Genomic DNA, 16,035 nt, shown 5'->3' with positions numbered 1-16,035 from the left:
CAGAAAACAAGTGAGAATAGAAACGAAAAGGTAACCCCTCCCCTCAAACCTGTAAGAATCTGGAGAAAACTTGAAAAGAATAGAGACCCTGACAAAAACTGTTACTAGTAAAAATTAGGTAAAGCATATAAGAGTTTTGAGTTTAAAAATATAATGCCCACTACTGGGCATATACCCAGAGAAAACCATAATTCAAAAAGACACATGCACCCCAATGTTCATTGCAGCACTATTTACAATAGCCAGGTCATGGAATCAGCCTAAATGCCCATCGACAGACAAATGGATAAAGAAGACGAATGGTACATATATACAATGGAATATTACACAGCCATAAAAAGGAATGAAATCGGGTCATTTATAGAGACGTGGATGGACCTAGAGACTGTCATACAGAGTGAAGTAAGTCAGAAAGAGAAAAACAAATACTCTATATTAACGTATATATGTGGAATCTAGAAAAATGGTACAGATGAACCAGTTTGCAAGGCAGAAATAGAGACACAAATGTAGAGAACAAACGTAAGGACACCAAGGGGGGAAAGCAAGAGGGGGAGGGGGGGATGAATTGGGAGATTGGGATTGACATATATACACTAATATGTATAAAATGGATAACTAATAAGAACCTGCTGTATAAAATATAAATAAAATTTAAAAATTAAAAAAAAAAACCCAAACAAACAAACCCCAAAGAACTGTGAGCAATAATGAAACCACTAAAGTCAGGGATGGTTTGTTGCACAACAATAGATAACTTGAACAACCTCTGTCCTGCTACATACAGGCCATACTGCTGTATCAATGTCCCCAGCCTAATGTTATCTGTAGACAGAAATGGGACTGGAGAACCACAGTGTAGAACCCCTGAGTGCGAGGAGGTGGAGTGTGGAGCTCTGAACAGACAAGCCTCAGTTAGAATACTGGCTCTGCCACTTACAAGCTGTGACCTTGGGCCAGCAACTTAGCCCTCTCCTATGTATGAGTCCAATTATATGACACTTTTCTTTAAAAGGAACAGAATGAGATGGAGAAACTTTTCATCCCAAGTGGAACTAAGACAAGAAAGGAAAGAATTATTCAATTTTTTTCAGCTGTTCTGCCAGAAGCAGTCTATTTCTGACTTGGCCATTCTCTCAGAATATGATACAAAAATAGAAGAGTTGTGCCTGAATTACCCATTACAGAAACTAATGTCATATTTGAAGAAGATCTGAGAATTGGTTTGGGAACAATCTAACTTAAAGTCACTGTACTCTTGGAGTTACAGTAACATGTCATTTTGATTTCAAACCATGTAACACAAAACACTAAGGCAGATTTATAAGCTGTTTTTCATGCATTTTTGTGGGAGAGAATTACATTGGTACAAACTATCATCAAACAGGCAGCAATTTTGCTAAACTCTTGGGCATTGGTATTTATAATATTCTAGGACAGAGGGCTTACTTTTCAAATAATTTATCTCAGTCTGAAATCAATTCATGACAGGCTATGTTTTTTGCACATAGAACATGTTAAGGTGTAAAAGGGAATTACAGAAGGGAAAATCTGATCCTCAAAATTACATTAAAAATGAAAATTAAAATGTTTATTGACAAAAAATATATGCAATAAGTATGTATGCACACAGCTAATTAAACACCTTTAAGTCACTTATGAAGAATAAACAGCATAAAACAAATGTTACGTTTATGGACAAATGGGGTCCTCTCTGCAAAGAAAATGTTCTCTGTTAGTGACAGCATGGGCACATCTTACTTTTACTGACAGGTGTCTAAAATGTACCTCTGCCCTTGATGGAATGTCTTCAGTTTCTGCAATTTCAGAGCTAAAGGTGCATTCGGACTCATTGCTGCTGTGGGTGGAGTCTGTTCTCCTGTGCCCAGGCTTAGGCACGTTCTGCAAGACAAATAAGCAGTTATAGTTAACACAACGTAATTAAATAGGTGAACTAGGCCTAGTTAAGACAGCATCCACCTTAACTCGGTTCTAATCCTCACTCACTGACTTAATGTTCTCACGCCCAAACGATCTGTTCCATGTCGTATTAACAAACTCTTACATGGGGGCTTCCCTGGTGGCGCAGTGGTTAAGAATCCACTTGCCAATGCAGGGGACACAGGTTCGAGCCCTGGTCCAGGAAGATCCCACATGCCGCGGAGCAACTAAGCCCGTGCGCCACAACTACTGAGCCCGTGTGCCTAGAGCCCATGCTCCGCAACAAGAGAAGCCACCGCTCTCTGCAACTATAGAAGGCCCGCGTTCAGCAACTTCAGCAATGAAGACCCAACGCAGCCAAAAATAAATAAATTTATTAAAAAAAAACAAAACAAACTCTTACAAAAGGGTCACCTTCGGAGCTCCTCAAAGAAAGAGAAAGATGCACCAGGAGGGCATGACAAGCACAGTCACAAAACCAAATACTCAAACAAAAATCATCTGTGATTACTGGCAGAGTCCGCTTTTTAAAGTGGTGAGTGGCTAGTCACACTGGGTGAAGCATAGGTGTGATGCCTCAGCATCTAAGGACTGCAACTGACTTCCGTGTTGCAATCAAATAAAACCTACCAAAAAGTTCATAGGATATATTTAATGATAGCATAATCATTTTACTGCACTGAATTTGGGCATAAATGGTAAAAAAAAAAAAAAAAAAGTCGGGGGAGGGGGGTTTCCACTTAGGCGACTACAATTTCTGTTAGTTTTATGCCTGAAGCTGAATCTCTGGAGTCAGCAGTGGGAAGGATGAGTGTGCAGAAGAGGCAAGGAAGCTGCTCGAAGAATCCTGGGAAGATCGTTGGGTTATTAATTCAGGGAGTCCAGGTGACACTTTTATGGCATGTGGTACCTATGAACTAGTGTTCAGAAAGCTTGTGGGGAACAGAAAAGTTAAGCAATTGTAGTCCCTTCCTTTCTGTAGGAAAAGGGGTTAGAGAATGACTTGAAGGAAGAAGGAATAAAAAGGCTGGGTTTGGGCCCCTCACTCCTAGGGTGCCCCCAGCAGAAGACATGGAAAGGTTCAGTGGCCTGGATTTTCTAGGGTTACAAATCCTGAGAGCTTCAGAAAGGCCTCCAAGAGCTTTGGGATCTGTCCAACTTCCTTTACTCCTTCCCAGGTGCAGGAAAAGAGCCAGAAGCCACAAAGAGCTTTTTGCCTCTTTCCTTCCAACATCCAGGCTTATAGAGAGCAGACCCACCTGTGCAACCACAGGGAAGCCAGCCCCCAGGGGCAGTTGAAAGCCCCTCAGCCCAGCCCAACCTGTATGTTCTATGTTCATTAGTGTAATTTTCTTTTTTTGTGTGTGTGATATCTTTGTCTGGTTTTGGTATCAGTGTGATGCTGGCCTCACAGAATGAGTTTGGAAACTGCTCCCTCTTCAATTTTTTGGAATAGTTTGAGAAGCATAGGTGTTAACTCTTCTTTAAATGTTTTTTGCTGGGAGTTTTTGACTGCAGATTCAATTTCATTTCTGATATTTGATCTGTTCATATTTTCTATTTCTTCCTGATTCAGTATTGGAATATTGTATGTTTCTAGGAATTTGTCCATTTCTTCGAGGTTGTTCATTTTATTGGCATGTAATCATTTGTAGTAATCTCTTATGATACTGTGTATTTCTGTGGTGTTGCCTGTAACTGCTCCTCTTTCATTTCTGATTTTATCTATTTGGGCTCTCTCTTTTTGTCCTGATGAGTGTGGCTAACAGTTTATCAATTTTGCTTATTTTTTTCAAAAGACCAGCTCTTAGTTTTGTTCATCTTTTAAACTGATTTTTAGTCTCTATTTCATTTCCACTCTGATCTTTTTTTTTCTCCTTCTACTAATGTTGGGCTTTGTTTGTACTTTTTCTAGTTCCTTTAGGTGTAAGGTTAGATTGTTTATTTGAGATTTTTCTTGTTACCTGATGTAGCATGTATCGCCATTAAACTTCCCTCTTAGAACTGTTTTTGCTGCAGTCCATAGATTTTTCTTTTTTTTTAATTTATTTATTTTAGTTATTTTATTTTTGGCTGTTTTTTTTTTTTGGGTCTTCGTTTCTGTGCGAGGGCTTTCTCTAGTTGCGGCAAGTGGGGGCCACTCTTCATCGCGGTGCGCGGGCCTCTCACTATCGCGGCCTCTCTTGTTGCGGAGCACAGGCTCCAGACGCGCAGGCTCAGTAGTTGTGGCTCACGGGCCCAGTTGCTCCGTGGCATGTGGGATCTTCCCAGACCAGGGCTCGAACCCGTGTCCCCTGCATTGGCAGGCAGATTCTCAACCACTGCGCCACTAGGGAAGCCCCAGTCCATAGATTTTAATCATTTTGTTTCCACTTTCATTTGTCTCCGGGTATTTTAAAAATTTCTTCTTTGGTTTCTTCAGTGACCTATTTGTTGTTTAGTAGTGTTTTGCTTAGCCTCCATGTGTTTGCTTTTTCAAGTTTTTTTTCTTGTAATTGATTTCTAGTCTCATAGCATTGTGGTGGAAAAAGATGCTTGATATGATTTCAATCTTCTGGATGATCTGTCCTTTGATATAAGTGGGGTGTTAAAGTCCCCTACTATTATTGTGTCACTGTCAATCTCTTCCTTTATGTTTGTTAATATTTGCTGTATGTATTCAGGTGCTCCTATGTTGGGTGAACATATGTTTACAACTGTTATATTTTCTTGTTGGATTGGTCCCTTTGTCATTATGTAATGTCCTTTTTTGTCTCTTGTTATAGTGTTTGTCTTAAAGTCTATTTTGTCTGACTATTGCTACCCCAGCTGTCTTTCCATTTCCATGGAATACATTTTTCCATCCCCTCACTCTCAGTCTGTGTGTCTTTAGAACTGAAGTCTCTCACAGGTGTGTGTGTGTGCATGTGTGTGTATTTGTCTTGTTTCTATTATCCATTCTGCCACTCTATGTCTTTTGATTAGAGCACTTAGTCCATTTACATTGAAAGTAATTATTGATAGGTATGTACTTACTGCCATTTTGTTAGTTGTTTTCTGGTTGTTGTAGTTCTTTTTTGTTCCTTTCTTCTTTCGCTTTCTTCCCTTGTGATTTGATGACTTTCTTTAGTGTTATATTTGGATTACTTTCTTTTTTGTGTGTGTGTGTGTATCTATAATATGTTTGTGGTTACAATGAGGTTCATAAAAACAACAATAAATGAGGTTCAATCACACATATATACACATACATACATATACAAATATATTTAATTATTTAAATATGATGATCTCAAGTTCAAACGCATTATAACAACCATGCATTCTTAGTCCCCTCCCCACGATTAGTGTTTTTGTCATCATATTTTACATCTTTTTGTTTTGTGTATCCCTTAACTACATACTGTGGATATAGGTTATTTTACTACTTTTTTGTCTTTTAGCCTTCCTACTAGATTTATATGTGATTGATCTACTACCAATACTGTATGTTTACCTTTATCAGTGAGAGTTTCCCTTTCTAGTTGTGGCCTTTTCTCTCCTGCCTAGAGAAGTCCTTTTAACATTTCTTGTTAAAAGGTTTAGTGGTCCTGAATTCTTTAGTTTTTGCTTGTTTTATCTTTTTATCTTTCCTTCAAGTTGGAATGATAGCTTTGCTGGGTAGAGTATTCTTGGTTGTAGGTTTTTTCCTTTTATCACTTTGAATATATCATGCCACTCCCTTCTGGTCTGCAAAGTTTCTGCTGAAAAGTCAGCTTATGGTCTCAAGGAAATTCTTTCTATGTAATTAGTTGCTTTTCTCTTGCTGCTTTTAAGATTCTCTCTTTATCTTTAATTTTTACCATTTAAATTATAATGTGTCTTGGTGTTGAGCTCTTTGGGTTGACCTTGTTTGGGACGCTCTGTGCTTCCTGAACCTGGATGTCTGTTTTCTTTTCCAGGTTAGCGAAGTTTTCAGCTATTATTTCTTCAAATAAGTTCTCTGCCCCTTTCTCTCTCTCTTCCCCTTCTGGGACCGCTATGAGAATGTTATTATGCTTGATGTTGTCCCAGAGGCCTCTCTCAAACTATCCTCATTTTTTAAAATTCTTTTAGCTGTTCTGAATTGGTGATTTCTACTACTCCGTCTTGCCATTCACCAATCCACTCCTCTGTATCATCTAACCTACTGTTGATTCCTTCTAGCGTATTTTTAAATTTCAGTTACTGTATTCCTTAACTCTGTTTGGTTCTTCTTTATATTTTCTCTTTGTTAAACTTATCACTGTGTTCATTCATTCTTTTCCCGAGTGCACTGAACACCTTTATGATCATTACCTTGAACTCTTTATTGGGTAGATTGCTTATCTCCACTTTGTTTAGTTCTTCTTCTGGGGTTTTGTCTTGTTCCTTTGTTTGGAATATATTCCTCTATCTACTCATATTGCTTATTGTTTTTTGTTTATTTCTGTGCATTAGGTAGGTTGTTTATGATTCCCAGTCTTGGAGAAGTGGCTTTATGAAGGAGACATCCTATGGGCCCCAGCAGCCCATCCTTTTAGTCACCAGATCTATATGCTCTATGGGTGCCCCTATGTGGGCTGCATGGGCCCTTCTGTTGTGGTGGGGATCACTACTTGGATGCACTGGTACATTGGGATGGCCCTCGGCCTGGTTGGCTTCCAGGTCCTACCTAGTGCAATAACTGCCAGCCAGCTGGTGGGTGGGTTTGGGTTCTGGGGTGGTAGGCTGCATAGCCTGGGGTGTGTCTCAAGGCTGGTCCCAGGTTACTGATGGATAGGTCAGTGACCAGGGTGGCTGGATGGGGGGCTCATGGGGCTGGTGCCAGCTCACTTGTGAGCAGGTAAACCTCTGGCCCTAATAGGCTAGAGGGAGGACTCCAAAATGAAACTTGTCTGCAGCAGTGTCCTCACGGTTGGAGCTCCCCAAAATGCCTGCAGCCAATGTCTATGTCCCCAGGGTGAGCTCCAGTGGCCTCATGCCCTCTGGAAGGCTCTCCAAGGTTAGCAAGTGGGTCTGAACCAGGCTCCTTTCAAATTATTGCTTCTGCACTGGGTCGTGGACGTGTGAGATTTTGTATATGCCCTTTAAGAGTGGAGTCTCTGTTTCCCACAGCCCTGTGGCTCTCTTGTACACAAGCCCCACTGCCTTCAAGTCCAGAGGCCTGGGGACTCGTTTTCCTGGTGCTGGAACCCCAGGCTGGGGAGCCCAATGTGGGGCTCAGATCCCCTTTGCCTTGGGGAGAACCTCTGCAATTGTGTTTATCTTCCTGTTTGTGGGTCACTTACATGGGGTGTGGGTCTTGACTATACTGTGTCTCCACCCCTCCTACCCATCTTGTTGAGGTTCCCTTTTATATCTTTAGTTTCATAAAATAGTTTCTGCTAGTCTTCAGGTCATTCTTATATACAGCTGCTCTGTAAATAGTTATAATCTTGGCGTGCCTGTGGGAGGAGGTGCCGTCTTGGCCACTCCCCTCCAAATTACCTTGTGTTTTATAACAGATATTTCAGAGCATTTCTGGCCATCTGTGCCATTAGGTTACATTTAAGGCCGATAGTTGTAGGAACAAGATTGCTAGGGAACTCTTTGTTTCCTGAGAGCAGGATAAGTAGAACAGGGAGGGTGTGCAGAACTATTAAAAGTTCAAAATGTACTTTGGCAGATGCAGAAGAGTCCTTGAAATAGATAAGACAATTTATTACAAATAGAGGCTGAATTTTCTTTTTCTAGGACTATATCTTTGAAACTACAAAAACTATATAATACTTGATTATATAAATATTTGCTTTATAAGCAAATTTTACTTTAAGTCATTCAATACATAAAACAAAGTCCAGCTACACTGACTTTATAGTATCTTATAATCCAGTCTTCAAAGTGTTTGACTTTACAAAATATTTATGAATAAAGTGATATGATTTCTGGGATGTGCTTTAAAACAATCCAATCCATTGGATGGAGTGGGATGGAGGGTAGAATGGGGGATAGAAATGTGTTGACCATTTTGGATTGAGTGATGGGTACATGGAGTACAGGGGGGTTCATTCTACTTTTCTATCTAGTTTTGCATATGTTTAAAATTTTTATATAAAAAAAAATCAAAAGTATTTGACTCACAACCATCAAAGTCATCTCTTCCTTGAGGTCATCATATCGTTCTTCCAAGCGACTGAACTCATTCAGAAGGTTCTGATATCTCAGCCTTTCATCATTAAGATCGAGTTCCAGTTGTTTTGTTTCTTCTATTAACTTCTTTTCCATAGTCTCTGAAAGAAAGAAGAGGGAAAAGCATACCAAAGGTGGCTCCACAGAATGCAAGAATACAAACATGGACACTGACTTCCAGTTTCTTTGGGAGGGGTTCTACTTTTAGCACCACTATGATCTATGAAGAGTATCTTAGTGGAGGTAGGGAAAGAGAAAATACCATGACCAAAGAATAATTTATTAATAACAACAACCATCATCTATCGCATTGTTCCATGAACAGAACTAGTTCATTCATTGGTTACAGCACATCCTTGATAAACTTCCACTAGTCATCATCTAGTAACTAGAGTATACATTTCTTATTCCAATAGTATTCTGTTTCAGGCTATTCATAAAATTCTTTTGTCCCAAAAGTCAGAGACATTCCTCAAGCCTCTGGGGGAACGGCGACTTCTCAGCGGACCCAGCAGTACTGCTCTACAGAGTGTCTCCACTCATCTCAGTCCCCAGGTTCTGTCTTACAATTTCCCAACGCTGTGAGCTCCCTTGTTGTCCTATTACTCCCTCGATTCTAATCAGGTAAGATCCCCACACCTGGTCCTCTGTTGTTACCACTCCTATGTGCTGCTGGGGGACCTGACCTTTCCATGTACTCACCTCACTCTGCTCTGTTGCCAGGGGCTGGCACTTAGATAGGACATCATCTGGAGATCGGAGATTAGCCCTTGATTGCAGATCAAGCACAGTAAAAAAGCCTTAAATCTCAGCTGTATGTTTTATCTCAATGAGCTGACCCAGTCACATTTATAAACATTAAGCTTCCTACCACTATGGCCCATTTTACCCTCATATTTTGTGGCTATATCTTAATCTGCCCTGCCTGCTTCTATTGCTTCACCATTTCTTTCTCTGTCAGCTCCATGAGGGCAAGGGCTGCCAAGTGTCTTGTCACAACTGCCTCCCTGGTGTCCAATACAGTGTTTCCCTACCCTAGGGCTTTAATAATTTGTAAATAAATGAATGAAAGAATTTCTTCTCTCTATAACATTCTGTAAATTGCTTTTTATTCTCACAAGTTTGTGGAAGCTGCCCAAGGCTACCAACAAATTTTCCTTAGGCAAATCCACTGTTATTGTCTTTGTTCTTATCTTTCAGTATCAAATAACATTTTCTATTTTCCTACAAGAATTCTCATCATTCTGGATTTTTCCACTGCATTCTGCATCCTAGCCTCCTTTTTTCCATGTCTTCAATGACTGTTTTCTCCTTCCCTCTTAATTTTCTTTTCTGGCTCCTTTTCTTCACCTATCCCTTATTTATGGTTATCCTATAAGGCTTAATTCCAGATTTTCTTCTCTTTTCTATATAGTATTCCCTTTAATTGGGAGGAATGGGGCAGTATGGGGAAAACCACAGAGGGCTCTCTCTTTCACCTCAACTTGCTTCCACATAATCTCTATCTGGAGGCCCCAGCTGACATCCAAATTTTAATACTCAAACAACTGATCTCGTTAATTTGCCTCATAAACAGAGACTTGTTCCCCTCAATTTCCTCATTACTAATAACACATTATTGTTTAGATAACTCATCTCAAAACTTTAGAAAATTTTTAGAAACTTTAGAAAATTTTTACTCCTTTTTTGAATACCACATCAAAAATGATAATGATATACGATTCTTTTCATATAATATATTTTCACTCTAATCAAATCTCTTCCTTTCTATTTCTACCACCAATTACTGTAGTTTAGATATACATTTTCTTAGCTCATGTTTATGTATATGTGGATTCCTTGTAAATTATCACCATTTAAATTTATCTTACAAACAGCAAATGAAATAAATGTGCACATCTAGTGTCTTTTTTTTTAAGGTGGCAAAAAGTGGTTGATCTTAGGAAAATAATATCCATTGGTTTAGCAAAATAAATAATATATACAGATACATATACTCATATACATATACATATTAGCTCAAGAATTGGTCCTAAAACAACAGGACTCCTATAAGCCATAAATCATACATATAGAACAATTTTTTTTAAAGTCACATATGATACTGACTAATATGAATTCATATTTGTACATAGGGAGACCAGATTTACAAGTTCACCAACTAATTCAACCAAATACTTAGAGTGCTTGCCTCCGGAACTCTGCAAATTTACTGATGACAGTCTAAGCAAAGTTGTAACTTATAAACCTTTGGTCTGAGGTTGGTTGGAGCGCAGTAGGTTGGGCCCACACGAGACTTACCTGTCATCTCCTTAGCCTGCTCCACGATAAGGTGATTGAGGGCCTCTTTTTCCTGCTTCAGCAAAGTATTTTCTTCCTTCAGATTTGATACCAACTATAAAATGAAACAATAAACTGAGATGGCTGCCACACACAGAGGCAGCCCGACACTGAATACAAAGACCACACATACAGCAGTCACCGGCAGTCACTCCTTACTTCCACATCTCACTGCCTCACTTCTTTGCCGAGTTATATCTGGTCATCCTTCAAACTTGTTTTTAGCATTACCCTCCAGAAAGCTTTCCCAGAAACTCCCTCCAATTATAATGTCTCTCCTTTGGGCTACTACAGGACCCTGAATATGCCTCTTTATAGCCCTTATAAATGATTTACTTTTACTTCCCTGATTGACTAGAAATTCTTGGAGGACAAAAATGATTTGCTGTTGTTGTTTTACTTTGTACCTTGAGCATTTAGCAATTGCCCAGCACCTAGTAAGCATTTGCGCTTGAAGCAATGATAATGCCTTTTCACACCAACAGCCTAACGCAATGTTTATGTGTACCCATCATTCAAGCAGAGAGATTACAGAGGTTAAGAAAAATATGAAAGGCATTTTGGTTTTGGAAATTCACTGAAGACCTTCCGAAGCTCCTGGCTCTCTGTCTTGAGAAAGAGAATTTCATTTTCATCTCCTTTCAAGAGTTTTGCAAGGTTGTAAACTTTTATTCCACATTGAAGCATTGACCTTACAACACTGTGAATATACTTAATGCCACAGAACTGTACACTTAAAACGATTAAAATGGTAAATTTTATGTTACATATAAGCATATTTTACCACAATAAAAAAATATTGACCTTTAACTTTCTATTTCCTGGTTGGATAAGGATTCTCAGGAAGCAAAAATCAAAACCAAAGGAAACTTTGCTAAGTTCATAATTTATACAGTTCACCTTTGGAATAGAATGTGTGCTTGTCATAAGTGAAATCTGAATTCCTTTCTCTAAGCATACGTTCAAGGGACTCTTAAAGCAACAGCTTTACTAATAAAGAGAAAGTGTCAGGAGTTCAGAGACAGAGAAAGCGGGCTCTCTGACTAAGGATCCCTGAAGAACAGGGAACTGAGATTACAGCACTGTACCACTGCAGAAGTCAGGCCACAAGGTGTTACTTCTGATGGCCCAGTGTCTTCCCTCTGTGCTGATAAGGTCTTAACGTCTGCTCTCAGTAGAAAGGCTGAGTTCTCCATGTGCTCTTGAGAGAAGCTGCTCTTTGTCAGGGGTGTGCAACCAATCACCTGTGGTGCTTTTTCAAAATACATGTGCCTGGCCCACACTCCCAGAGCGTGGGCAGGTATCTTTTTAAAAACTCTCCAGCATATTCTGAAATACACTCCTGGTTAAGAACCACAGTTCTGCCAGACCTTCTAGGCTCCTTGATCAGGCTAACTGGCAATGTAGCTTTCCTGACCACAAAGCTAGCTCTCACAGTGAAATTTTTTCATTCTTCCTCATTACCACACTGCATCTAAAAGCATTAATGGTAGTGCCTATAGCTATCCTTGTGAAGGCAGCAGATAATAAAACGAAAGGAGAAATCTGAATATGTTCAGGTATACTATTCTATCAGACTAGAAAGGTATGAACTTGACTTTGAAAAGGAAACGAGAATACTCCTACCAAGCTTAATTCTCTATAGTTTCGGAGGAATTTGGAAAACTTCCAGGGACTCAGGAAATGGGGAAAAAAAGAGAGAGAGAGAGCACAAGAAAGAGAGATCTTAAACCTCAACAGTATCCCATTGGATACATATTTGAATTCTGATAGAACAAGCCTGCTATGTCAAAGTAACATATTAACAGCACTGCTGTTTTCAGATACAGAGCCCAGATCTGCTATAGATATAGAAGGGATTATTTTATCAGGACCCTGAATACCATGGAAGGATTGCAACTTTATTAGCTACACTATCCTACCTGAATTGTGTCTAAGCTCCTTCGAGGTTCTTACTGTATAAGCTGCTGTTAAGGTTCAGAAGTCAGTAAGGAAAAAGCATATTGGGATTCTTGCCATAGTTACAGCCATCAGTCAACTCTGTTTTCATTTAAAGATGGTAATACTAGTGGAATCTCTGAAAACCTATTACTTTTTTCCAGTAAGCCTTATGTTGAGGTAATTTTACTTTGTTTAAACAATACATCTCATTACTGTTTGAGAACCTTAGTGTTTTCTGTATTTAATAAAGTTTTGATATAAGTTAATACAAATTTGTAGTGTGGAAGCACTGGTCAATCTGTAAGCATTTTCGTTGTTGTTCTATCTGCATAGCAGCTCTTGGCTACGATCAGTGTGCAGACATTAGGATTTTTTCCTGTTGGACTTCTCAAAACAGTCTTAATGCAGGTTTCCATAAAATCCCTACTATCAGCTACTGACAGTTCATTGTGATTTACTTCTTAATCACCTTTACCCTGCCGAAGAAAAAAGAGTCTACACTCCAAACAGATCTATTCATTCAAAGAAAAAGGGTGTATAGTAGGTTCTTGGCCATCACTTCTCTTCTTATAACAAACACTGCTTTGCCTCTGTTCTTAGGAGAGTAAAATGTTTTACTAAAAGACCTATAGGTACTCATCCAGCATATGGAACAGCTGCTTGGGGGAAACACTAATAATGAACAGTAAACCAACTGAAATGTGTGTTTACCTTCGATTGAAACCGATATTGAGCCACAAGGGCCAGGTCAAGATGACAGCACAACCCCTTTGTGGAAGGAGTAGATGGGGATATGAACATTAGCTCCTACCTGCTCAGTTTCTTGTTTGTATCTATCAGCACATTCTTCAATGGATTTTTTCTCACACTGAGTTTGTTCCAGGTCTTTCCGGAGCTTGGCAATTTCTTCCTGCAGACTGAGGACACGTCCAGTCGCAATCTTAGCTTCTTCCTCGCTTAGTTGAAGACGTTCTAAGTCACTTCGTAGTTTCTCGGTCTCAGAGTTGTATATTCCTTCCAGATTGGTCAGTTTCTCCATGAGGCATTTGTAGTCTTTGTTCTTTAAACACACACATAAGTGACAAAAAGTAAATATACACACCACAAATGTATTTAGTGAGAAAACCATGCCTATTCATCATATTCATGCTATATCATCATAGTGCTGATATAGTATCTAACCAAAATACTAATGACAATATTTAAAATAACACAATCAGCACCCTCTTAGTGATACAAAGAGAGAATAGGCACAATTATTTCTGTTTTACATGATGAGCAACATAGATGTGATTTTCTCATAGTCACAAGGTGAGTTCCCACAGTAAATTCTCTTTCTTGATTCTTAATCCAGGAATAGGAAAATCTATACTTGCTTTTGAAAACAAATCAGTGGGCTACTGAAAGCCATGTGCCGGCTAGTGATGCATAAGAATGATAAAATGGCCTCAAAATCACAAGTTTCTTACAAATCCCTTTGCTTACCATCTGGAAACTCCTCTTCCCACTCTGAAAACCTTTCTGATGAATCCTATTTCATTCTGTTTTCTGTTTTTCTTTGTCATCCTTAGTATTTATGTATTACTAACTACCTTTATATCATTTGCATGTGCTAAAATATTACTTGGTAACTATCTCTGAGAAATCAAACTTTTATCTCTGCAAACAGACTGCAGATTCCTCAGAAGCATGGACATTTTCCTGCTTCTTTTGCCATCTCAATGCTAAACAACTCATCTGCAAAAGGAACAATACACTATACACAAATGAAGGATAATGATGAAAGAGCTTTGTAAAATATAAAGTACAATATGACTCTCGGTCCTAACTGTTTGGAGTGCTAGTAAACCTGTCTGTGTTCTCGAAAATAATTTCCTGCCTTGGTCCTTGCAATTATAATCTTACCTATGAGCTTGTCACTATTTCCACATTCATTAATGCCATTATTATTTTACTTTTTTTGCTAAGACTGAAAGGTAAAGTCAAGAGGAGACAATGCTGAAGATGACCCCAGTGGATATTGTTAGGCATGCTGCACTTTCAGGACTCCTGTTTAAAACACACCTGTTCATCAACTTTGCGCTGCAGCTGCATGATCTTGTTCTCCATGCCAATGTGGAGCTTCTTATAGCGCTCCACGGAGCGGGCCTCAATCTTGAGCTTCTTCAGCTCGCGCTTGGCCATCATCCGCCGGAAGCAGCACTGAAGGTAGATGATGGCATGCATACTCCTCTTGTAGTAGGTGCGAGCCAGCCAGCCCCGGACCCACTTCTGAATGATGACTGCTTTGTGCTCACGGAGTATCTGCAGAAGAGGGTAAGTGCAAGTAACGTCAGACCCTGGACTAGACGCAATGTTCAACTCTATCAACCTACGGATGTCAGGCTGAGAACCCACACATTACCTAAGGGAAAGACATAAAAGTTGAAGCAACAATGTATTATGTGGATAGTATTTATCACAAATATATGGAAGCACAAAATTATTTTAAAAGGTGATTGAATTTGGAAAGCTTCCAGGGACTCAGGAAATGGGGAAAAAAAGAGAGAGAGAGAGAGAGCACAAGAAAGAGAGATCTTAAACCTCAACAGTATCCCATTGGATACATATTTGAATTCTGATAGAACAAGCTTGCTATGTCAAAGTAACATATTAATAGCACTGCTGTTTCCAGATACAGAGCCCAGATCTGCTATAGATATAGAAGGGATTTTTTACATTTAAAAGGCAATTTGAGGGCTTCCCTGGTGGTGCAGTGGATAAGAATCTGCCTGCCAATGTGGGGGACACAGGTTTGATCCCTGGTCTGGGAAGATCCCACATGTGGCCTGTGAGCCACAACTACTGAAGCGCGCACGCCTAGAGCCCATGCTCTGCAACGAGAGAAGCCACCGCAAGGAGAAGCCCGCGCACCACAACGAAGAATAGCCCCCACTCGCCGCAACTAGAGAAAGCCCGCGCGCAGCAACGAAGACCTGACGCAGCCAAAAATAAATAAATAAAATTAAAATAAAAATAATTTAAAAAAAACTCAACTCATTTTACAAAAAAAGAGGAAATTTAAGAGACGTATATAAAAATATGTATTATATCCGCATGTCATATGTATGATTACATGTATATGTATGATGATAAACAGAGTATACAGATAGAAGCTGTCTAAATAAAAGGCACCAGATTACTAAATAGAAAACTAGTCTACAAAGAAAGAAAAAATGCATTAGGTTTCTTATTGCTATATGATTTCTATAAGCAACAGGAGATCCTTTAGAAAATAAACAGAACTTGCTACCCTGTGAACTATGCGCTAGTAAAATAAGAGACTTACCCACTACCCTTACTGCTGATACCATGTCACTGTGCATTAGGTCTCTGCTTGAGGACATGGGGTATTGCCAGTAAGCAGGCTGTAGAAGACGACACTTGGGGTACTGCAAAGTTTATTACTGATTCATTGATTTTTTTCCCCAGCAACAAAAAAATGACACTCTTGTTTGCCATATTTGAGGAATACCATTCTAGTGAGGATTTCCCATTGCTATTAGAAATGCAGCACAAATCCATTTATGGGATTCAAAGGTAGTAGGGAGAGAATTTTAAAAGGAAAGCTAAAAAGAAGATAAAGTGAAGTAAACAAATCTTAATTTTATATTGTATTTTGTTAAA

The 16,035-nt window shown here is 39.2% G+C and overlaps 1 protein-coding gene across 1 annotated transcript in view; it reads right to left on the bottom strand.

Annotated features, from left to right (window-relative positions):
• MYO5A (myosin VA) overlaps positions 1–16,035 on the bottom strand; it is a 196,046-nt gene that overhangs the window by 43,855 nt on the left and 136,156 nt on the right. The window contains exons 21-25 of the mRNA XM_061180310.1: positions 14,434–14,673; positions 13,181–13,429; positions 10,390–10,483; positions 8,041–8,189; positions 1,789–1,902 (exon numbers count right to left, since the gene is read on the bottom strand). Of these exons, the coding sequence (XP_061036293.1) occupies positions 1,789–1,902; positions 8,041–8,189; positions 10,390–10,483; positions 13,181–13,429; positions 14,434–14,673 (846 nt within the window). The remainder of the gene's footprint in view (positions 1–1,788; positions 1,903–8,040; positions 8,190–10,389; positions 10,484–13,180; positions 13,430–14,433; positions 14,674–16,035) is intronic.

This window comes from Eubalaena glacialis, chromosome 2, assembly GCF_028564815.1.
Source record: "Eubalaena glacialis isolate mEubGla1 chromosome 2, mEubGla1.1.hap2.+ XY, whole genome shotgun sequence".
NCBI lineage: Eukaryota > Metazoa > Chordata > Mammalia > Artiodactyla > Balaenidae > Eubalaena > Eubalaena glacialis.
The sequence above is the reverse complement of the archived record's forward strand: the minus strand, read 5'-3'. Positions and strand labels throughout refer to the sequence as shown.